The sequence below is a fragment of the Macrosteles quadrilineatus genome, unplaced genomic scaffold, assembly GCF_028750875.1.
Source record: "Macrosteles quadrilineatus isolate MER2022 unplaced genomic scaffold, UCM_ALF_1.0 Scaffold_9__3_contigs__length_116548681, whole genome shotgun sequence".
NCBI lineage: Eukaryota > Metazoa > Arthropoda > Insecta > Hemiptera > Cicadellidae > Macrosteles > Macrosteles quadrilineatus.
The window spans coordinates 1,933,319-1,958,983 of record NW_026542602.1 but is presented as its reverse complement, the minus strand read 5'-3'; the positions used below and the strand labels follow the sequence as shown (position 1 = coordinate 1,958,983).

The 25,665-nt window shown below is 34.4% G+C and overlaps 2 protein-coding genes across 2 annotated transcripts in view; one reads left to right on the top strand and one right to left on the bottom strand.

The window, feature by feature from the left end:
- The window catches only part of LOC129002267 (lachesin-like), a 182,307-nt gene that overhangs the window by 92,824 nt on the left and 63,818 nt on the right, over positions 1-25,665 (bottom strand). Inside the window, exon 3 of the mRNA XM_054429945.1 lies at positions 15,443-15,462. The gene's annotated coding sequence lies outside the window, so the exon portion shown is untranslated. The remainder of the gene's footprint in view (positions 1-15,442; positions 15,463-25,665) is intronic.
- Positions 7,323-7,724, top strand: LOC129002234 (sperm protamine P1-like). The gene has a single exon (XM_054429885.1). It carries the CDS (start codon positions 7,323-7,325, stop codon positions 7,722-7,724), a length of 402 nt encoding a protein of 133 aa, XP_054285860.1.

Below are 25,665 nucleotides of genomic sequence, written 5' to 3'. Positions count from 1 at the left end.
TGTGAACTGGTACAAGTTCCACGGAACGCAGAAGGCAGTGAGAGGTCGAGATTCAGGTTTCAAGGGAATCTGATGGTAAGCCTGGTTCAAATCAAAGACGGAAAAAAACTTGGCCTTACCGAACCAATCGAACGCAGAGTGCAAATCAGGGAGAGGGACAGAGTCAATTTCAATCTGAGCATTCAACTTGCGATAATCTAGAACCATTCGAGACTTGCCATTTGGCTTTGGAACTAGAAAAGCTGGACTTGCGTAACTTGAGCGAGAAGGCTCAATTACCCCATTTTCAAGAAGCTCATTGATGATTCCACGGAGTGTCTCCATTTTGGGTGGAGCAAGTTTGTAAGGATGAGAACGAACTGGACGGGTGTCAGTCAAACGGATTTCGTACTCCAAAAGATTGGTGACTCCAAGCTTTGGCGTTAGCACCTCAGGAAAACGAGAACACAAAGTTCTGATAGCTTCAGCCTCACCAGGAGTCAGATGCCCTAATGGATCAACCTTTGGTTTGCTGGGTGTCTCAGGCTCGACCACAGCTGCACCATCCACAATTTCATCCGCAAAAGGAATGAGCACCCGTCTTGCGAAACGAAAGAAGCACTGGCCTCTGCCTAAATCCAAAATCAGGCCACAATGCTTGATGAAATCCGCTCCCAAAATGACAGGTATGCAAAGGTCCTTGGCTACCCAAAAACTCCACACCCAAGAAAAATGTTCAATCTTGAATTTCAAACGGGCTTCATAGATGATAGGAAGTGGGGATTTCGATGCAGTCCAGCAGATGTGGGTACTTCGCTCCACTTGCTTGATTAGCCCAGAAGATTTTAGATTTTCAAACAGGGAAAGGGAAATGAGACAACGGGCTGACCCAGAATCCACAAGGGCCTTCTGCACCGTTTTACCTAAGAAGATGTTGAGTCGTGGGCAAGTTGAGCGCGCCGCTTTCACTCCCATGCATGCAAGCTCCCTCATACCCCGCGACAGAGGCTCCCCAAAACCAGCACTCCCTGAAGGGGCAGTACTCAGAGAAACCAAATTCTTGCTGACTTTCTCCAAAACAGCTTTCTCACAGGGCGGTTTAGGCAAACTTTCCCCTTGTGAGCTACTCAGGGTTTTGGACAAAGTCCCAAGATTAACCCTCCGACGACACACTCGTCTCATGTGACCTGTTTGACCACAGCCAAAGCAAACGATAGGATGCCTCTGTCTCTGCGGTGTTTCAGGACCTCGACACACGGATGCTACAGCGGGATGGGGACCAGTCCGGGGAAGATGCCCCGCAACGTGCTCCCTCTGACAATCAGCGTCTTGAACGCTCCGTGAAAGGATGACCAACCTATCCAGGTCTGCAAAAGAAGAAGGCTTTGGAGCAAAAATCAGTCTGGACCGCTCCTCAGGCTTCAACCCCTGCAAGACAATGTCCACCAGTTGGTTTTCAGGGATGCCCAGCCGTAGGACACGCCACACGCCACGAATGTCACCCACATACTGACTGAGAGTTTCATCAAATTTTTGAGGTCGAAACACTCTCTCAACCTTCAATCTCTCCATGACCCTGAAGGGGACAAAGAGCTCAAGTACTTCACTGTGAAAATTGTCAAAATTAACTCCCCGTTTCAAACAGTCTAACAATTTGTCACCAAGAGGTCTCAGGCAGAGTGGAACCAGCAGTTCCAACACTACTGAGTCCTCCATGCCTGGGAACTCCTTCAGGTGCAACACCTTTCCCAAAAACTCTAACAAAGGTTCCACCTCTAAACCATCAACCGGGCGAATGTCGCTCAAAACCCCAGCAATGGGATTGGGCAGTGGAGCAAACAAACCCATTTTGTTCTCAGTCAGTCGACCTACCTACAAAACACACACAAAAAATTTTTTTTTTTTACAACGAACAATTCACAAACTTAACTAAACTAAAGACTCTGGACTGAAATGCCTACAGTCAGATGAGGTCCCAAACAGAAGAACCTGCCCATACACACCGCCTTAGCCACCAAAACAAAACACGGACTTACACTCACCACATACACACATACATACATACACTAAACGACAACACCTAACATTTGTGTGATGAGGTAAACACACACACACAGTTTCAATTTTGGGTTTGGCCATGCTTTTGACACTCTTGCTCCCAAAGGATGCAAGTCATTAACCAGATTCCACCCGGTGACTCGGCCAAGGGCGAGCGCCTAATAAAAAAACTACAACAGTGTGCTTACCCCACCACAACAACTTTTCTTCAAAAAATTCCTAAGACTGCCAGACCAGAATCACCCAAAAATCAAATCCAACCACGGCCCTTCGTGGATAGAGCACAAAAAACCACGCTCTGCTACCATCTGAGCCGACCCCTCGCACCGCCCCCAGACGAACAACTAATGGAAGCATGCCCCCCATAGTGACAGTGCGAGTGGCCACCCCACATCCCTAACAAGTGAAAGGCCGTGGGTGAATGTCAGAAACAAAACAAACAGTGAACAAAGCCTATATATTTTTATCAAAAATTCAACAAAAAAAACAATCAACAATTAACAACAAAGCAGCCATCCAAAGAATTATTTTATCAAAATATTCCAAAATATATTTAAGAAATTTAAATAAAATCTAATTTTGTCTACCCTCCTGAACTTACATAATACTTTCTGGTAACTGGGAAAAAGTTTGGCCTAACAATTAAAGGACGGTAGCTGATCAGTATTAAACTTTAAATAGAATAACAATAAATAAATAATAAATACTATAAAGATAAATAACGGTGTAATAAATATTTTGGATAAATAGCTAGCCTATAGTGATAAATCATTTTGGGGCCCCATTAAATAGCAGTCTTGTTTTAAATGTTCATTAGCCAGATTCAAATTAACTTGCGGCACAACGATTGTCCTTCCTGGTGGCAATTGTCCTTAGGCGGTGGTGGCAGAAAGCGGATGGTGGCTTAATGGTCTCCGGAGAAACTGGGCCATTGGCAGCCCGAGGAGGACGAAGATGGTGTGTTCCCCCGGGCGACCCTCTCCGAAGACAGCAGCCGAAACAAGCCTCCCATCCGGGACCCTTTGAACATATTCCAGGCCTAACTAATAAAAGTCCATATAACTGGAGTGTAACCTTAGGCCTACCTAGTTTTTTAAGCAAAAAATTCCAAAAAACAATTTCCGCCCCACTCGTTTACTGACCAAAACTATTACAAAAGATTTTATTAATAAATATTCTTCTTTTAAATTAGGCTTTCCTTTATAAAACAGTTTTTAAGAGTGATAAAGAGAAAATTACTAGAAATAAATTAATTCAGTTCAATAAAGCTCTAAAACATAACAATAAATAGACTTTTAAATTTTACAAACTTTAACAACACATTCTTACAGCCATTTTTCATAAAAATTGAAATTGACAATAAAAAATATGAATTATCTGGTCCAGAAGGGTAAAACACATTAATCAAACACAAAACAATTACATAAATACTACAATAAATACTTCAAAAAACAGTTTACACAAAATCTTAAAAATTCTTTGGCTGGAGGTGCATTTTCAGGTAAAACCGGTAATAACTCCGGTTATTACCAACCAAATTTGCTCAAATTGCTTTTAAAAGCTGTGGCACAGGTGCCCGCAGCTTTTAAAAGACATACCCATGCCTACCAACTAGCCTGAGGCTAGGTAGGGGGTCAGTTACCTACGGTCACTCAGAAAACAGGAAAGCGCTAAACTAAAACTTAAATAACTCGGTCATTTATCAACCAAACTTAATGAAAATTGCAGGGGACATGTAAGAGCACTAATACTAACTAATTATGACCGAGCTTGGCCCCCAGGAGGCGCCATTACTTAACTAAAAAAAATTAGGCTGAGTGACATGGCCTACATTACAAATAACAAAAAAAACACTTTTACAGGGGACAAAGGGACAAAATTTACATTAAACAAATTGTAGGCCACAATAACAAAACCAAAATGAGCACAAACTAGGCCTTAGGCCTAATAGTAAGTTAACAGGGACACAGAACAAACGGACCCTAGCCCGCACAAAAGTGAGTTTCAAAGTGAGTTTTCTTGGGTAATATCTGGCCTAGAGTCTCGGGGAAAGCTTTGAAAACTTGACGACAAAGAAAACTACAAAACTAACCAGAAAAACTTGTGGTTTGACCACACAAAGCTTGGCCAAAGGCCCATTGAAACTCTGAACAATTCCAGGCTCAGAAATGGGTCTAGCGCCTTGAAAAACAAGTAATTGGTAATTAAAAAAGTAATTCCAATGCACAGAGGGTGCTTAATACTTGTTTTTCACTAGCCAAAACCCACTCAAAGCCTGCTCAACATGTGGCCGAAGGCCAAAACTAATCAAGAAACTTTCTAACCTAAACAAATCAAAAATAATCAATCAACTTACTCATCTGACGACTGGCAATCCGTTTAATTACATGTTACTGAAAATTAGGTTTGTATGCAACACAGTAGAAAAACTGAAAGGATGGTAAGAGATAATTTGACATAACCTTAAACACAAATCTTGACAGTAACCTATGACAGCCGCACGTCTTCTGGTTCACAAGTCAAGCGGACATTCACTCTGGGTTGCAGGTTTGCTGCCCGACCCAAACCAAACGAGTTCCGGCGCAAGGCCAGCACTCGCACTATACAAAAACACTGAGGCGTGACATTGGTGGGACGCTTGGCGTACAAGTCACGGCTCACTCATCTGCTGGAAACTTTGTTTAGACTAGATTAGTCAACATGAAACCGTTTTATTTCAATTTCAAAATAAAATATAATTATTTTTTCATTGTATTTGCTTCCATTATTATTATTATTTAGAATCAAAATAATAACTAGTATTAACGCTCTCAACAATCTAATTATCGTTTATAAATAAAAACCTTTTCATTTAACTACTTTTAACCTTTTTTTCCTAAAATTCATTTGACTATGTATGGGTTGGCTTATCTCGTTGCACGAAAGAACAAATTGACTGGACTTCATTAGATGGTAATATATTTATTCAGAGAAAAGGGTGAAGGGCAAATAGGGCCAAGGGCGAAAAAGGGCTAAGAAGGAAAAGGGCTAAGGACAAAAAAGGGCCAAGTGCGAAAAAGGGTCAAGGGCAAAAAATGGCTAAATACGAAAAAGGGCCAAGGGCGAAAAAAGGCTGAGGATGAAAAAGGACCAAGGGTAAAAAAGGGCTAAGGACGAAAAAGGGCCAAGGGCAAAAAAGGGCCAAGGGTGGAAAAGGGCCAAGGGCAAAAAAGGGCCGAGGGTGAAAAAGGGCCAAGGGCAAAAAAGGGCCGAGGGTGAAAAAGGGCCAAGGACGAAAAGGGCTAAGGACGAAAAAGGGCCAAGGGCGAAAGAGGACCAAAGGCGAAAAAGGGCCAAGGGCGAAAGAGGACCAAAGGCGAAAAAGGGCCAGGGGCAGAATGGGCTAAGAAAAAAAGAGGGCTATGGACGAAAAAGGGTTAAGGGTGAAAAAGAGCTTAGGACGAAAAAGGGCCAAGGTCCAAAGGCGGAAAAGGGCCAAGGGAGAAAAAGGGCTAAGGGCGAAAACGGTCTAAGGACGAAAAGGGCCAAGTACAAAAAAAGGGTCAAGGGCAAAAAAGGGCTAGGGACGAAAAAGGGCCAAGTACGAAAAAGGGTCAAGGGCAAAAAAGGGCTAGGGACGAAAAAGGGCCAAGGGCTAAATGGACTAAGAATGAAAAAAGCTAAGGACGAAAAAAGATTAAGGGCGAAAAAAGGTTAAGGGCGAAAAAGGGCCAAGGACGAAAAAGGGCTAAGAACGACAAAGGGCTAAGGACGAAAAAGGGTCAAGGGCAAAAAAGGGCCAAGGAAGAAAAAGGGCTTAGGACGAAAAAGGGCCAAGGGCGGAAAAAGGCCAAGGAAGAAAAAGGGCCAAGGATGAAAAAGGGCCAAGGGCGAAAAAGGGCTAAGGACGAAAAAGGGCCAAGGGCGAAAAAGGGCTAAGGATAAAATAGGGCCAAGGGCGAAAAAGGGCTAAGGACGAAAAAGGGCCAAAAGGGAAAAAGGGCCAAGGGCGAAAAAGGGCTAAGGGCGAATAAGGGCCAATGGCGAAAAGGGGCCAAGGGCGGAAAAGGGCCAAGAGCAAAAAAGGGCAAAGGGCGGAAAAGGGCCAAGGGCGAAAAAGGGCTAAGAATAAAAAAGGGACAAGGGTGAAAAAGGGCTAAGGACGAAAAAGTACAAAGAGCAAAAAAAGGGCAAAGGGCGATAAAGGGCCAAGGCCAAAAAACGTCTAATGACGATACGGACCAAAGGTGGAAAAGGGCCAAGGGCAAAAAAGGGCCGAGGGCAGAAATGGGCCAAGGGCGAAAAAGGGCCAAGGGCGAAAAAGGCCTAAGAGCAAAAAAGGGCAAAGGGCGGAAAACGGCCAAAGGGCGAAAAAGGGCTAAGGACGAAAAAGGGCCAAGGGTGGAAATAGGCCAAGGGCAAAAATGGCCTAGGGTGAAAAAGGGTCAAGGACGAAAAGGGCTAAGGACGAAAAAGGGCCAAGGGCAAAAAAAGGCTAGGAACAAAAAGGGCTAAGGATGAAAAAGGGCCAAGGGCGAAAAAGGGCTAAGGATGAAAAAGGGCCAAGGGCGAAAAAGGGCTAAGGACGAAAAAGGGCCAAGGGCGAAAAAGGGCTAAGAATAAAAAAGGGACAAGGGTGAAAAAGGGCTAAGGACGAAAAAGTACAAAGAGCAAAAAAAGGGCAAAGGGCGATATAGGGCCAAGGCCAAAAAAAGTCTAATGACGATACGGACCAAGGGCAAAAAAGGGCCAAGGGCAGAAATGGGCCAAGGGCGAAAAAGGGCCAAGGGCAAAAAAGGGCCGAGGGTGAAAAAGGGCCATGGGCAAAAAAGGGCCAAGGGCGAAAAAGGGCTAAGGACGAAAAGGGCTAAGGACGAAAAAGGGCCAAGGATGAAAAAGGGCTAAGAACGAAAAAGGGCTAAGGATGAAAATGGGTTAGGGTGAAAAAGGGCCAAGGGCGAAATTGGCTAAGGACGAAAAAGGGCCAAGGGTGAACATGGGCCAAAAAAAAGGGCCAAAGACGAAAAAGGGCTAAAGTCGAAAAAGGGCCAAGGAAGAGAAAGGGTGAAGGGCGAAAAGGGCTAAGGGCGAAAAAGGGCCAAGGGCGAAAAAGGGCCAAGGGCGAAATTGGCTAAGGACGAAAAAGGGCCAAGGGTGAACAATGGCCAAAAAAGGGCCAAAGGCGAAAAAGGGCTAAAGGCGAAAAAGGGCCAAGGAAGAAAAAGGGTCGAGGGCGAAAAGGGCTAAGGGCGAAAAAGGGCCAAGTGCGAAAAAGGTTTAAGGACGAAAAGGGCCAAGGGCAAAAAATGGCCCGGGGCCGAAAAGGGCCAAGGGCAAAAAAGGGCCAAGGGCGAAAAAGGGCCAAGGACGAAAAGGGCCAAGGACGAAAAAGGGCCAAGGGCAAAAAAGGGCCAAGGATGAAAAAGGGCCAAGGACGAAAAGGGCTAAGGACGAATAAGTGCCAAGGGCGAACAAGGGCTAAAGGCATAAAAGGGCCAAAGGTGAAAAAGAGCCAGGGGCGAAAAAGGGCCAAGGGTGAAAAAGGGCTAAGGGCGAAAAAAGGCCAAGGGCGAAAAAGGTTTAAGGACGAAAAGGGCCAAGGGCGAAAAAGGGCCAAGGGCGGAAAAGGTTCAAGGGCAAAAAAGGGCCAAGGGCGAAAAAGGGCCAAGGGCGGAAAAGGGCAAAGGGCAAAAAAGGGCCAAGGATGAAAAAGGGCCAAGGACGAAAAGGGCTAAGGACGAATAAGTGCCAAGGGCGAACAAGGGCTAAAGGCAAAAAAGGGCCAAAGGTGAAAAAGGGCCAAGGACGAAAAGGGCCAAGGACGAAAAAGGGCCAAGGGCAAAAAAGGGCCAAGGACGAAAAGGGCTAAGGACGAATAAGTGTCAAGGGCGAACAAGGGCTAAAGGCAAAAAAGGGCCAAAGGTGAAAAAGAGCCAGGGGCGAAAAAGGGCCAAGGGTGAAAAAGGGCTAAGGGCGAAAAATGGCCAAGGGCGAAAAAGGTTTAATGACGAAAAGGGCCAAGGGCAAAAAAGGGCCAAGGGCGGAAAAGGGCCAAGGGCAAAAAAGGTCTAAGGATGAAAAGGGCCAAGGGCAAAAAAGGGCCAAGGGCGGAAAAGGGCAAAGGGCAAAAAAGGGCCAAGGGTGAAAAAGGGCAAAGGACGAAAAGGGCTAAGGACGAAAAAGGGTCAAGGGCGAAAAAGGGCTAGGGACGAAAAAGGGCCAAGGATGAAAAAGGGCCAAGGACGAAAAGGGCTAAGGACGAATAAGTGCCAAGGGCGAACAAGGGCTAAAGGCAAAAAAGGGCCAAAGGTGAAAAAGGGCCAAGGACGAAAAGGGCCAAGGACGAAAAAGGGCCAAGGGCAAAAAAGGGCCAAGGATGAAAAAGGGCCAAGGACGAAAAGGGCTTAGGACAAATAAGTGCCAAGGGCGAACAAGGGCTAAAGGCAAAAAAGGGCCAAAGGTGAAAAAGAGCCAGGGGCGAAAAAGGGCCAAGGGTGAAAAAGGGCTAAGGGCGAAAAATGGCCAAGCGCAAAAAAGGTTTAAGGACGAAAAGGGCCAAGGGCAAAAAAGGGCGAAGGGCAAAAAAGGGCCAAGGGCGGAAAAGGGTCAAGGGCAAAAAAGGGCCAAGGGCGAAAAAGGGCCAAGGGCAAAAAAGGTCTAAGGATGAAAAGGGCCAAGGGCAAAAAAGGGCCAAGGGCGGAAAAGGGCAAAGGGCAAAAAAGGGCCAAGGGTGAAAAAGGGCCAAGGACGAAAAGGGCTAAGGACGAAAAAGGGTCAAGGGCGAAAAAGGGCTAGGGACGAAAAGGGCCAAGGTCGAAAAAGGGCCAAGGGCGAAAAAGGGCCATGGGCGAAAAAGGGCCAAGGGTGAAAAAGGGCTAAGGACGAAAAAGGGCTAAGGTCGAAAATTAGTCAAGAGCGAAGGGCAAATGTCTGAAATATGATAATAAGGGATACAATATTAGACTGCAAGTACAACACTTATGTTCTGCCACTAGTCATGATTTTCTCCATTTTTAAATCCATAAGACATCCATAAGGATGGACCTTTTTCGTTGAACGAAACAACGAATTGTCTTCATTAAATGGTAAAATATTTTTCGAATTTTGAATATCAATGAAAATATGTTTGGTATTTAAATTCTAGCTTCAACTTTCAACTTGTAAAACACACTGCAACTCTTAAAATTGGAACAGTGATTGAAACCACAAAGCATTCATGCTTACTTTTGTAATCCTGCTTGTTTCTGTATTGCCCCGTTTGTATCCCAACCTTCAATCAAAAGTAAACCAATATTTTCCCTTTCTAATGTATCACAAAATAATAATCAGTACATTTACACTATCTCGGTAAAAACTATTGCAATGTACTTCTTCTAAACTTGTGTTTGTAATGTACAATGAGAAAAATACAGTAAATAGTTTTAAAAATACAAACATTTGTTTTTATCTTATTAATAGTATTATTTTATTAATACAATTGTAGCATTCCTAAGGTACTGGCTTTACTACAGTAAAAAAGTCCTGTTTTTTTTTACAAATAATTGTTAATATCTTCATTTATTTCTGAGTAAGGTGTTATCGAATAGGAAATTAAGATGTATGGGCACTATGTATGCAATGTACGTTATGTATGTAAGGGTTCCATCTGGTTCTTGTAATTTTGTTCATGCATTGTTACTTTAATAAAGTCATACATAACATTATGCTTAAATTATTTCATTGTTATTTTAATTTATGGCTGCAATTCAACTTCCACTAAAATATTGTGTACACTAAAGGTATATTTGATATGCTATGCATCTGCTTTATATATTTTTTACGCTGGTATGGATAAATGTTCAATCGAATGTAGTTTTGAATGTCCGTTATAAATAATAAACATTGATTGAGGTTACGACTGAAACCAAAAAAATAACTAAAAATCTTACATCCATTAGTATTACTAAATATTTATGGTGTCACTTACCTAGACTCCACGTATTGATTTATTCATTTAAGTTCTTTGGTTTGGAATGTGCATATTTAATATTTTTAAATATAAAATAAAATGCAATGCACAAGAGCTTAATCAACAGTCTTAGATAGAAAAGTAATGAAGTTCAGAAAGTTTTGAAACTACTCAGATTTCAATCGGTTATAGGGTTGTGAGGAAAGTTTTTGAAACTAATAAAAGAGAATCTTGAGATTCGGAAGTTTATAACTTTATTAATACAACTTTTTGAATTAATTTTTACGTATTTCATTTTTATTTTTAAATAATTAAACATGTCTTAAAAATCAAGTAGTGATCTCCATATCAGTTAATTTGGTAAATATTGAGATTGAAATATCATAAACTAATCAATGAAATATAGGTAAAAGGTTTAACATGTCCGATGATTATTACGCGTTTTTTTTCGTTTTGTGTTTTGGCCAATCAGTGTTAAATGTTCCCTGAACGTGTATGTGTAATTTTTTTGTGAACTTTAAAGCTTATGACGACCATTCTATGGAATAAATCAATGCAACAATTTGACCTGAAGATCTGTTAATGTTAACATGAAACAGCTGTAGTCAACCAACTACAAACCAGGATCACTTGACGGATACTGGTAATTTAAACCTTTTATTGTAAAAATCAGTGATCCAGAGGATATACAATGAAAATGAATTAGGTATCCTAAACAAAAAAAGCATCTAAATTCATTTGAAACAAATTTAAAATTTCTCTTTATTTGTCGTGTATCATTTATGCATTTATAATGCTGAAATTAAAACAAGTAGGAGTCAAAAAGCTAAATAATTTTAACCCTAACTCGCGTTAGGTCAAAATGTAAACCATACCGTACCTTCAAGAAATTTAATATCTACAATTTTGCAAGATTTTTCAGATAAAGAAGCAATGATATTTTTCCCTAGAACGTGTGAACTCTGAAGATTAACAGCTGGTACTGTTTATTTTGTTAACAGATGTTTCAACATGGTAGTGATGTTTACAATACCAACATTGGTCAGCCAATATGAACTTGGTCAACATTATTAGCATATTAGGTTTTAATAATTACCGTCATTAAAATGGAATTATTGTTCACTGATGAAAACAATACTCGAAATTTAAGGTTTGAGGTGGGCACGTTAATTTCACATAACATTTGATACATCTCAAATTCCTCAATAAGATTGATGATGATATGTCTAAAAATAACTCATACAAAATGCGTAATTGTTATTGTTATACGGTTACTAAATAAAGCAGTCTTGTGCTTCAGATATCCTACAACTTTTGCAATTAAACTTGCATTTGTAACCAGCCTAATTATCGTTTTTCCCAAAGAGGGAAACGTGATTTAAGTTTTGTGAATCAAGACGTGTTCTAATATTGTAATGTAAGTCAATAATAACAGTTTATAATTAAGTTTTGCTGAGGGAATCACACATAAATATAAATTTTATACTTTTAAGAACGAATACAATTGTTTGAAAACATATGTATAATTTTAACAAAATAGAAAATGTCCTTTTTGCAAAATAAAATAATTTATATGCTGGTATGTGTTGACGTTAACCTCTAAAAATTTTAAATAAAGTTGTATTTTAGTATTTTTTACAGTATATATAAATAACCTCCCGGAAGAAATTGGACAACAAATTGGACAACAACTCAGATACATACTCTTCGCAGATGACACGACAATCATACTTCCCACTGACCGAACAACAGATAACACCGATTTCATCAATGAAACTCTTAATAAGGCCACCGCATACTGCAACACAATAAACCTGAGTATAAATAAAAACAAGACGACCCACATAAAATTCACACCCAACAACAACAACAGATTAGAAGAGGACTGGACCAACCTAGACATTCCAACGACCAACTCCACAAAATTCCTTGGCATAATTGTCGATAAACACCTAAACTGGGAAGATCACATAAATTACCTATCAAAAAAACTGTCAACTGCAAGGCATGTGATAAAAAGAATCCGCACACTCACGAATGAAGACGTAGCTATAATGGCCTACCATTCGCTTTTTCATTCCCACATAAAATATGGTATCACAGCCTGGGGATTAGCAAGCACTGGTAACATTGAAAAGATCTTAACCATACAAAAGAGTACAATCCGTGCAATCTTGAGACTTCACTACCTTGAACACTGCAAACCCCTCTTCATCAAACTCAAAATCCTAACAATTACCTCCCAGTATATATTTGACACAATACTCCTAGCCAAAAAATCATCCTTCACCCCACGATCAGACATAGGCCTACACACCTACAACACCCGAAACAAACACAACATTAACACAAAGCAACATCGACTACAAAAAACCAGCAATACACCCATCAACTCAGGTACATATTATTATAATTTATTACCAGAACATTTAAAATCAATAACCACAATCAAAAGCTTCGCTAAAAAGCTCAAAGAATACTTAATAAACAGGCCATATTACAAAACCACAGACTACATAGAACAGCACACATACCAACACCTCAAATGAGCAACTTCTTCAAGACTCCTCCAAGAGGGAAGAAATCTGACGACTCCCCGATCCGAAGATTGCGGCGAGGACTACGTGGTAAATGGTAAATGGTAAATGTAGTTGTTTTAGTGGGAGCTACACATTTGATGGAATTGTTTTCGGTTCTATTGAAGTCAGGGTTGTTGAGGCGTTTCCGTTTTCAAGGTCTTATTTACCACTTATTATCACAAAAAAAACAACAAAAAAAACTGTTAGTTGATACAAAATTCAAATACCCCTACATTAATATTACTACTTGAATACCATGAATAAATTGTGTAGCATTTCACCATCAGATCTAAAAATACTGTAAATACTGTTGTACAGAATTAAAATTATGTAATATGTAATTGTTAACGAAAAAATATTCTGATTACTTATATATGTTGATTTAATTTGATCAACACAACTAAAATAAGAAGAACTAAGATTATTTCTAAAACGACGCAGACTGAATTATAGACAAAGGTTAGAAGCTCAGCTATTATTGATAGTCAGTCGAGACAGGTTGGGTTGGGTTGACATTTATCACAACAACTAGCTGCCGTTGTAAAGACATGAGATGTGTCTTAGTATGGTTCTGCCTCTACTACCTGATTCGTGACGACTTTTGAGACAAATACTGGGGTTTTGTAGTTTTTTTTTTCTAAAATAGTAACCATTAACTAATTGCGTGGTAATTTTGATATACTTCCTATAATATTTCAATGTTGATTTATTTTTATAAAGGAATGCTACTGGAAAAATCTGCTCACTATTTTGGAACACAAATTAGTTCAGAAATAACTAGGAGGCATTTATAACAAAGGAACGTATACCTTCCTTATATATTCGAGTGATGTATTTAAAAATTGATATTTGCCAAGCAATTAGAGGTGGTAAACTTATCTGTTTAGGTAATAGAATTCCAGTTTGGTATTGTAATTGAAGTAAATAAACACAGTACGTAAATCTGATAAAAATTAGGATTCTTATGACTAAGAGAATTTCCGTGAATAATTCATTCCCAAAATGTGTATTTTTTTTACCAAAAAACGTTTTGCATTCAAGGCAAAAAATTAATTACAGGATATTCAATACTTATACAAGATACCTTTTTTCCTTGTAGGAAGAAGTATAGCCTGTTAAAACTTTAAATGAAGTTGGTAAACATTGAGATTCTCTAGAGGTTGAGACCACTAAAATACCTTGAGGAGATGTACACCGGTTGCGTGTGTAATTTCACTTTAGAGATTAGGAAATTTTAATGTTTATTTTCAGATTTAATACTGTACATCCATTTTCATAAACTACTTTTCCTTTTGTTTCAACGGATTTCTACTTTATTTTTCTTTCGTCACTAAACCTGTTAAATATCAAATACATCATACTTAAAAGTAATCATTTCATTACCTTCGTTGGGTCGTTTATATTCTAACCCTAGTTTCAATAAATAAAGGGCAACGTCAGTTAAAATACTTTTGTAAGCACACTCTAAAACTTAAAGATCCAACTATCTAATTTAGATGTGCTACATTTACTAAATTTATTTTAGGTATGTGATGATCATTAAAATACAATGAGCAATGATATTAAACCCAAAATATTTCGATAACGAAGCAATTGAATTTTCTCTATCAGAATTATTTGTTTGGATAAATCAGCTTCAGAAAGTAAGAGATTGACTTAGCTGCTATTACGATATGTATTGCGGGGCTAAATTCTCTCCTTTTCTCCCTAGGGTAAAAATAGCTGAAGTGTAGGAAGGTCTACTGTATAATTTTGACGGAATTGAAATTGATTTCTGAATTCTGATTTCGACCAATGGTTTTGTCGAAGGAAAAATTGCGAAATTGCAAAAATATTATATTACTGTCATTGTTATTTCGTGTTGATTTTCGTGTCATATTGTAATTTATACTACGGTATAAAAAAATCTAAAAAAATGACATACATTTATATGTAAGAGAATTTCGGTAATCAAGATTCTACATTATTATGTTGGTGAAGTTTTTGATTCAGTTAGATAACAGTAAGAACTTTTCATGATAAACACAAAAACGAAAATATTTTAGGATTTAGATTTAAATGTTATAAATTATGTACAATCTTTAACTATTTGGCTTATTGGTGCAGTATGACGAAAAATATACACGACTTGGGTTCTGGTCGAAAACAGTAACTTTCTGTCCTAATACATAATACACTATTATATTCGTGTATTTTTTGTCCTTTAGCGTTGTGCCGTTTTCTAAACACAAACGTCCCGATCACAACCCCACAGAGCGCGCTGTAAGTGTAACGGATGACAATGGTTCCTCCCCCCTTGTAGGGTGACAGGCGACACTTTATATTGCTTATGGCCTTCATACATCTCAATATCTGCACGACGTTTACTGTAGGTGGGTCTCAGGTATTTATACAGTTTTTTTATTCGTTCTTTATCAACATTTATCTGTGTACTGGCGAATAGTTTACACGTTGCCTATAAAACTGTATGGTACAGTATACCATCGAAATTTTACTTACCGTTTAGTGTTGTAAGAAGCATTAAGTTTGCTGATAATATTTATATACTTCTGGGACAATAATGATTGTTGGCTTGAAATAATCACTTAGAAAATGCTAAGAGTATTAAATATGTAACCTAAATTGTTTTCATTGTAATATATTTCAAACGAATAAAAACGTTTGTATCTTTTTCAATTTATTAACTCTTGTGTGTTCTTTTTTTCACAAAATCACACACTAAGAAATAAATGGCAACTACCAACAACTAGAAAATCTGAACATTTGTCACACTAAAAAAAGATTCAATAAGCGAACTGTTTATGGATGTTTATGGATTAGACTATTAAATGTCATTGACAAGATATCACACACACTTGTTATTTGTGCTAAGGTTAAAATTAATCTGACTCACACTTACCAAACGATCCCTTAGCGTTTCTGAAACATAAAAATGCATTTGTTAGAAGGTTCTATAAATCATGTAAGCAAAGAAAATAAGGAAAAAAATAAAATAAAATATTTATAAAAATCTTTCCCTTTTAGGTTAGGTTTATTTCTAAAAACATGTTTGACGATCACTATTTAAAGTACCCTTATCAATTGCAATTATAAGTACAATTATATATTTTAATTTATTAAACATGGAGTAGGATAACTAATTTTATAGCGCTTTTAAAATTGGATCATCTATTCTGAATTCAAAATAATATGCTGTATATAACCGTTACGTTATCCAGATCTTGGTCTCCGGTAATATAAAGATAAGAAGAGAAACGAAAAGATCAAAGTTTAAATGAAGTTGGTAAACAATACTGTTTGCTCCAGGGGTTATGGAACAATACCTTTCTTGTTTAAAAGACTTGTAACAGGTTTCTCGAGTACAACTTTGCAATTTTCTTGTTAAGCTTATATCAAATGTTTGGTTTTTGATAAACTGCTAATGTTGTTGTTAACTTTTATGGTTTAATCTATATAATGGTTTTTGCGTAGCATATGCAGCTATTTTAAACACAAATGCAGTACACCTTTAATAATTGGGATTATAAAGTTATGATAGAAATTACATTAAAATTGATACATTTATAGATTTATTGATGCCGTTATGTGTATGGGTGTACATTTAAATTGAACTGTAACCACTTCTATGCACTTCACTTTGCCAAAAAAGTAATTTTCATATTATAAATACATTTATAATATAAAAAAGCATCGAATCAATCATCGAAAATTATAAGACAACATTGTTATGGATATAAATTGAAAACTACAACTCATGTAATTAAATGTTTAGTTGTGAAATCTTATTTTAAAAGGACTTTGTTAATAATTTTAAATGATTTCATACCAAGTTTCCTAAATGGTTATCCACTGTCATTTTTACGTACTGGTAACCCATAGTAAATACACAATAAGCACACAATTATACTTGTCTCATTTTAATTTTAAAATATTATTTTATTATAATGAAACAAAAACTATTTATATACATTTGTGGAAGCGAAATCACAAAAACTAATAGTTGAAAATAGGTATATCTCTACACATAAAATTTTAACTTTCAATGATTTTTAATATGGAAATTTCACGTAAAAAAAGAAAAAAAAATAACTTTGTTACGGAAAAAATAATTCAAATGTTAAACACTTCTTAGAATACCTTTTGCCTCTAATATCACTTTTAGTTTACAAAGTCTGTCTCTTAACTGGTACAGTAGCTATGCGTATTACTTAAAAATGAAATTGCAATTATAATTTACAATTTAACTAGTATCGAAAAAACTGTTTTCTTGTTGCACCTTAAATGTACAAAGATATTCTAAACCGTAAGATATTTTGGTATTCAAAGTTTCCTTTACATAAAAAAATATACCAGGCAATACAATAAATAATTTTATCTTTTGGGTAGCAGACCTTTTAATACAGAATACTCTGTTAATTAAATTAAACTTTAATTATAAAGTTATGTTTTATACTAAAAATAACGTAGATCACAGCCTACATCTTGTATTATTGGCAAGGAAATCATTGTGGGTTACATAATTGAGTATCTTTCAAGGTTATAAGCCTATGACTTATTAAGCCTAAAGTATCAACAATATGTATAGTGTTTCATTTTAATAAAAAGGATATATTTTACAGGAACTAAGCTGAAAGCGCAATGATGCAAGATCAGTCTATTTCTAGAGTATTATGTTTAGAAATTAATTCCTTAAGAAATTAACTGCAGTTAAACTACGCACAATATCAGCTTGAATGGATTTCAAAAGGAAATCTGCATGGCTCAAATTTTAAAATGAGAAAGAAATTCATTTAAATAACTCTTTTTACAAAGTATTTGAAGGAACTAAACTCTCAATGGATATATTCTTATATCAAATCGTTTTTTGTAAGTTAGTTTTAGGTTTGCATGAATGAAACAAAACAATAAACAGGGCAATCTGATCCCGAGCAAAGTTTTAGGAGAACATAAACACAGATTTGCCGTATGGGACTAACATTGTTAGTAAGGCTTTGGGCGTAAACATTGTATGTGTTGTTTTATGGATAATTTATAATCCTGGCTGATCAACAATAGTGTTAAAATTGAAATATACTAAATGCATTGACATTGTTTTTGTATTATTTTTCGTTAGAATGTAGCTTTTATGTCCCACCTTCACATCTTATACAATATTTGTATTTAGAAATATTTTTATTTATGGAAATGTATTGTATTTACGTGAAAATACAGGATACAAAATATGTTTTTTGCAAGACTCCCTTAGTCAGGTAATTAAGCTTTATTTTGTACGAAATTTTACATTAGTAGACAATATTTTTTTAATCACATTAGATAAGATCAAATAGGTAAATACTATCTTATAATCTGAAAATGTAAACTCAATTCATACGATTTTAATTTATCTTTTCTTAAAACTAAATTTAGAAAATGTGTAGCCTAATATGTGTTCAAGCAATATTTCCTTTTTAGACGAGATGGCACAAATACCAGCAGGACATAAACATTGATAATAAACTAACAACAAACATAGATTACGATCATAACAATATATTACTAACACAACACTATTGCCTTGTTCTTTTTTTATCGACACGAAATTAATAAAAGAGAGGAAAATATATCTAGTAATAAATGTCATAAATGAACTTTAAGTCGGCCAAAGCAAGCAAAAACTACTATACACTTACGCGAACTCGCCATATTTTATAGCATTTGTCCATAAGAAATCACCCAAAAAACATCTAGGATATTTTGATGAAAAGGTTCTTGTAGATTATATGTAGGTATTTTTATGTGTTTATGAATTTGTTTGATGAACATTAAATTTACACAACTATTTGTACGCATTTAATATCACAATACAATATAGATGTTGTATTATTTAAGTTTAAGTTCAATAGTATTTCAATGACATGTGTTAACTTTAATAGCAAACCTTACCTAAGGAATTTATAATATGGTATCACATTTAACCATTATTTTTCCATTTATGACAACGGTTCTTCATATAACATAAAAGTGCAATATTAATTTTAGGTGATTTGTAACGAGCAAACTAAATTTCGTGCTTTAAACTAACTTCTGAATGAGTTGAAACAAATTAAAAGGTTATATGTGAAAACATAAAATATGAATATAACGCCGGTTTCTTCCAACAATCTCATTAAATAGATTTGCAATATGAAATTAACGTGGACTCAATTGAATCAATTAAGGCTCATAATTACCTATGATTGGAAAATTGTCTTGCGTGTCACTTAAATAGGTCAAAACTAAATGATTTTTTAGCTATTATTAGTTACCTATTATTATATTATTCAACTATCATTACACAACATTAATTACCACACAACATTAATTTATCAACATAGGCACATTTTACTAATATCGACGTTAGAATTTGACCGTTTTTTAAAGACCACTGGCAAACTAAAAAAGCATACAAAATTTACTCATTGCATAACTGTTTACTATATAATATTTTATGTAATTACCAATGGTACATTGATATAGAAAATTAGTTACTATTAAAACATTATTAATTAATTATTATATTAAGGAATCGTTATTAAATACCGAATTATTTTTATAATTTCCTAAATTGAGTTCAATTTCAACAACAAAACTTACTAACGAGTGCCAACGAGAAATAATTTTCACTATTCGTTACACATATTCCAAAACCAAACCTTCCTAAATAAGCTTTGTGGTTCAGTAAATATTGGCAAACAAGTTTTATGTCTTTACCGCTGACCAGAAATGGGTGGTTATATTTAGTGTGACAGTTCCAACCAACTTTAGTTTTCCATGCCCTAGAACTGTTTGTAATTTTGATAAAGCTAAATTTGCAATAGAAAATTATAAAAATACTACCATGGTTGTTTGATACTCTTTGTCATACTCCCATAATTACTTGTTTCCTCTATGCCATTTTTATTTAGAATGATTCATTTAACATCCGTTATATAAATTTTTTTTTCTTAATATACACAGTTACAGTCCACTAAAAGCTCTTTACTTATTTATTATTAGAAGTTAATTTCAACGCAATGCAGTTATCTAACATAAAAATAATGCAACCCTTTAAATTACACCTTATCAAATATATACAGTTTAAAATCATGATTTCATTTTAACTCTTTGATATCTAATATGTTTGGTTGATTACGATACAGTCAATATGTCTTACTCTTTTTGATAATTTATTTATTTTAAGATGAATGAATTTACTTTGTTTACTACTGTATATATATATGAACAAGATACATTAGACCTCATCAAATTCTATCCATGAACTAAAAAGCTGCTTATAGAAACTGTTAACTTGGAATAAATTAAAGATATAACAAATATTTCATCTATAATTTATTTTACTACACAAATATAATACTAGAGAAAATTGTCTTTTTGAATAGAAGTATGTCGTTTTCTAAGCTGTGACAGGTTTTTCATTCACACAGTTTTCTGCTTGACGAATAGCTTTGCTCCAAGTTTTAAAGATTTATCGGTTTTCTAAGTTTAAATTAGTTTCCTTCCTAGACTCCGATAGCGACTGCTGTCACATATTGGATGAATGTGTTGAAATATAAACGTCGTACGAATTATTAGTCTGTAAAGTAAACTATAACTTGTAACCTTCTCATTTAAGTGTCTTCATGCAGGATGAGAAAAAGATGCAAGCAAACATATTACTTTTAATTCAATCCTATGTTTCCTATTATAATGATATTATCTTTCAAAAATCTTATAAGTTAGCTGTTTAAAGTTAAAGCTACCTTTGATAATAATTGTAATTGCATTACAAATAAAAGAAAAGTAGAGATGACAAATTTAAATATATAAAGAAAATTTTACTTTTTCCTTGTTTTATATTCCCATAGTTTCTAAAAATCTTTAAATTATTTCAAGTAAGGTTATAAAAAATTATAATTAAGGAATATGAACATTTATAAGAATATCTTCTGATTTAATGAAAATATGAATTTGGCTACTTTTGATTCGCTTAAGCATATCTTTCCTTACAAGTAGTTATAATATATTAACATTATTAAAGTTAATTATTGGGGTGATACAAATTCTTCAAAGTTGTATTAGTTCAAAAGTTTAATATCACTGTGTTTATAGCATCCTTGAGACATAAACAAAATTTGTGTCTTGAAGAGGACTTTATTCAAGTTTAATCAGCACACCATTAATATTTTTGATCTCTGAACTATTTTAATATCTTCGTTTTACGTGCAAATAGATGAATGGATTTTAAAAATTCTTCAACAGTTCATTAGGTAAAACCTTTTATGAACAAATATTTTTACACAAAATTAGTCTACATATAAGATTTTAAATTAATATACATGAGGCGCTAAGATAAATACAAAATTTGTTTAATATCACATAAAACCACACATTATGCGAGAAACTAAATTCAATTTAGCGTTGAGTTATTGGCTGTCAAGAGGGAACTGGAAGCCCATAAGGAGTATGTCAACTTTAAGATCGATTGAATAATCGACATTTAAAATGCTTTAAGTGCCATTATTCAAACAAAAATTTTTTTTATAAGTACTACAGTATTAAATACCAATTTCGTACATTTAATCTGAAACGTACACAGGCTAATTTCCTGTGAATTTACTTTGACTTTATGTAATAATTGTTGAATAAAGAAGATGAAAAAAATCAATCGGTTATTGGTGTTTAATTTGATTGACAAGTACATTATAAAATATAAATGGTCATCACGAGTGTATTAAAAAAAACAAGAAAAAAAACACGTTGTTTAAGGTTATATAAACTCTAATTTGTGATGTAATTGCAAATGACTTAAATTCAATTTAAAAATTAATTTGAACCTAATTATATATTTAAAATTGTGTGGATTTACTAACAAGTAGTTCACTTAACAAATAACTATATGAATCCAACGATTCCTTCCAATAAAATACTAAAAAATGTGCAATTTCAAATAGATATATATTACATTTTGTGTTAAGTGAGTGAAAAAATAGGTTTTACAACCCTACAATGGCTTAAGCAAACAAACAGTTAACAATCGATCCTCGTTGATTAGATTGAAAACACGAAAACTGTTTTAACTTAAATATCTGTTTCCGATTGGCATTGGTTGTTCAAACCACAAAATACACACCACTTGTTTCCTGAATACATACATTTCTAAATTTATAAGAATTACTTCATTTTTAATTTTTAAAGATATAATAAGTGAAAAAATAGAATAATTTGGTACATATTGGAAACAGAATAAACAAAATATCTGCTTGCTTTAAAGTTTCACTCTGGTTTATTTCAAACGACCGTTAGGTAGTTTTTTAAAAACTTTGCTTTGGGGTAGTAAGTTTACATTAACAATATCATTTCTTTCTAGATTTATTAAAAAAACGAAAAAAACAAGTTATATTCTAATCCAAATTTCTAATAATAAGAGTTTAGGTTTGAAATTATTAAAATGATTGGTAGTACAGGTTCGAGGAAATATTTTGTGATAGATTGTCATGATTGAGACTAATATACTCTAAATCCTCCAACTGTTTTTTGTTATCTATAAAACTGAAAGCACAATCCGATATTAGTTTGCACCTCCTCTACATTTATATTAGACTAAAATGTAATTTTAAAAACTACTAAATTGTACTAAGTACTGAAATAATAAAACGTATAAGAGAATTGTACGCTGAACACGTCTGATGGAAACATCCGTAGTAAAACTAAAGATGAAAACATCTTGTATTAAATCTTTAGTCGTCTCTAAAATTATAAAGTTATAATCAAAGCTATGATATAGCATAGTCAGTCACAGGCCACCTAGAAAGTTAACAGTTTCGTTTGGTTGTGTTTGTTCTGACATGTTTCATCATATCAGTGGAGTTTCCTGTATGATGTTTATATAACATGTAACTATGTTGTTTGTCTGACAATTAGTTTATTAAATGTCAATTAATACATAAATAAAAAGAAAAACTTTAATAAAATATGCAAAATCCGCTTTTGTTGTAAATAAGCAGTTCATATTATACAAATTAAGCCCTACTGTTATTTTTTTTGACATAATTATGGACATCGGAAAATTTGGCCAAAAACTCAAATTTCAATACTCAAAAAAGTAACGTTCTAAATTGTAAATAGACTTTTAGGTAAATTTCTAAATGGAAACTCAACAATGGATATACCTAAAAGTAAAAAGAAAGTAATGTCTAATTTTCCAGCTCTCACTAAACCATTGCTTTAATCTACTGTAATTTTTTGGCGTAAAACAAGTTAACATACTGTTTTTGCTGTTATTAACGTTTCACTGTTCAGAAATATATTTTAAATACAACATGGCAGGTTTCTTAATGTGAAGTAAATTTCTGTTTGTAGAACTGTTTCCGGTTTCTCTGAAGGGAGAGTTGTTGAGGTGTTTCCGTATCCGGTGTCAGCTCGTTCTTTTTATTAATTGCGGAACAAAACCATGGTTCGTCCACTAGTGTTGAATTGTTTCGTTTGGATAAGTTTTCAGAAATCCACGAACTTAGAATTTATCACCAGTAAAGGAGTGGCTATTATAAACGTAGTGATTTTATTGTACTGAACACAGAATATTATGTAAGTTAATAATATAATAAATTATTAAAATGTTAAACACCATGGTAAATATTGGTAAAGAACATTTTTGAACCATTGTAAAGAAACTTTTTAAATATAATTATGTTATCTATTATCCAATTCTAATTAATAATCAATTAATAAACAAACAACTGATAAGTCCTTGAGGATTGTAAGGTGTTATTTTAAAGGTATAAAATACTATAAATATAAATGGTTGATTTTGTGTGTGTTTTTTTTAAATGCCAACTGTTTTTTGGTAGCTTTATTATAAGTCTCTAAAATCGTTATTCAATATTTAAATCTATATATATGACGTTTCTTTGTCTTGTTACTTGAACAATATAGAAACTCTTATAATTAATAAGTACTGTTTAAATAAATCTGACATATAACAGCTATTTGGAAGTAGTGATTTTAATGTTCATTTTTATTTCAGTTTGTCCACCATTAAAAATCTCAAGGTTAATTGTTATGTATGTCTTTGTTGCTATTTGATATTGATCTGTAAACAACGTCATTTATTTTTCAGGTTATACAAATTGTAATGCAGTTCAATTATAAACAAAGGTAAACTATTTCATTTTTCATTTTCTATGGAGAACATTGTCCTCAAGTACAATGGACGTATGCGATGCAGTTATTTTAACACGATGCGAAAACCTAACTAACCACACATGGTTACAAAGCATTTAATTTTTTTCGAATACTTTACTGGGCAAAATGCATTTTAAGTGTTGTTGCACGCTTTGGTTAAACAAATCATGAAAGGTTTATCATCCAAACTCTGTTCTGTCTTTGAAGTTTTGACAGAGAATAATGATTCTGTAAGTAAGTTCCTATAAAACATCAAAGAATTTGTAAGTTTTTTTTTTTTTTTAATTGGTGTATTTTTCAATATTTAACAACAAAATGATACCAGCCTGTGTCCATGGTCTGGACTTTAAATGTTGTATGAACTTACTACTGAAAACTCCACTGATATGTTGAAACATGTGTCAGAACAAACACATCCAAACTGAGTTGTAACTTGTTGGTTAGTCTGTGACTGACTGTGCAATATAATTACTTATTTATCTTTCTAACTTATGAAATAACTAATTGATTATCAGAGTTAGGTTAATTACCGTTAATAACAGATATATTTGTAAAAGTGACATTTTAATTTGTCACAGAAACGTGCAAAGGAAGAAAGATCAAAAGTAAAGGGTTTGCACTTATCGAATTACTGGAGAGAGTAATTTTATCATAATTACGAATATTTAATGAAATAGGAATATAATTTCCATTTAGTTCCTTTTTCATATGAAATTGCTCATTTTTAGATATAAGATGAATTAGTGGTCCGATTTATATTTGATTCTAATTATTGTTTAGCTTAGTTTTTGGTCGTAAAACAGGGTAAACCTAACTAGCTTCTGCATTATTATACCACATTTTCAACTAAAAATCATTATCGTTACGAACAAATGTTATTCTTCATTTTATTTTTATTTTCACCCAAGGAATCACTACGTAAATTATGTCCTCACCTTTTTGAACACCCTGTATACGTTTATCATTGTATCAGGACTTTTTTGAAAAATATAAAATTATAGTTTCATAATAGTTTATAAAAAAAAAAAGATCAATTATACATTAAATAGCCACAAGCCCAATTCAATTTAGTACACAAATACGCAATATTAACTATTTTGTTACGATTTTAATGTTTTTCTGTTAAATATATCTTGATCTTGATATTGGGCCTAGATTTATAATAAATCTAACATAATTATGTCCAGTCATGGCACTCTCTGAACTTACCGTAGTACAGCAAATCTTTATTGATTACAATTGAATATTATAAATAAATAATGTACCTATCAATAATCAAGCAGGAGACGAATGTTTTTTTTAACTGTCAATACATCCACTACAGTCAATGTCTCACTGTCGCAGTCAATATAGGTGCCAATGTGGTGAGATTGATGACCTAGAGCAGGTTTTCTTCCGTTTATATTTGTAGCATATTTACTAAAGCAAAGATAAAAAATAAACCTAAAAACACATTAATTACTTTAATAATTAGTCAATTGTTTCGAATTTTAAGTTTTTTTCTGACTTAAAATCAGATAATAATAATTATTATCTGATTTTAAGTCAGAAAAAAACTTAAAATTGGTTTTTATCAATTATTGATAAAAACCAACAAGCTTCAATAGTATTCTGGATTATGTTTACATTTTACCCCCCCCCCCCCTATTTACTGTAGAAGTAACCTAATTGTAGAAAATTTTGTTATTGAAAAGTTAACACAGGTTGAGTACTTGTTTGTTATATTTACATTAAATATAACTAAATTTTCATAGCATTATATCGATAAAGAGTGGCCATACATTGTGGTTTAAAAGCCAGTACCATTATTTGAAATCAGACCTTTTACTGTAAAAGGGTTTCTGTGTTTTCAATTGAATCAGCGTTCCTTAATTCTAAGCTAATAGTTTCCTAAGTCATTGTGGAATTGATTGTATAATCAAATGCATTATTTATTTGACCATT

What these genes read in the sequence shown, in the direction of transcription:
- LOC129002234 (XM_054429885.1), top strand. Translation starts at nt 7,323, where the DNA reads ATGGCCCGGGGCCGAAAAGGGCCAAGGGCAAAAAAGGGCCAAGGGCGA.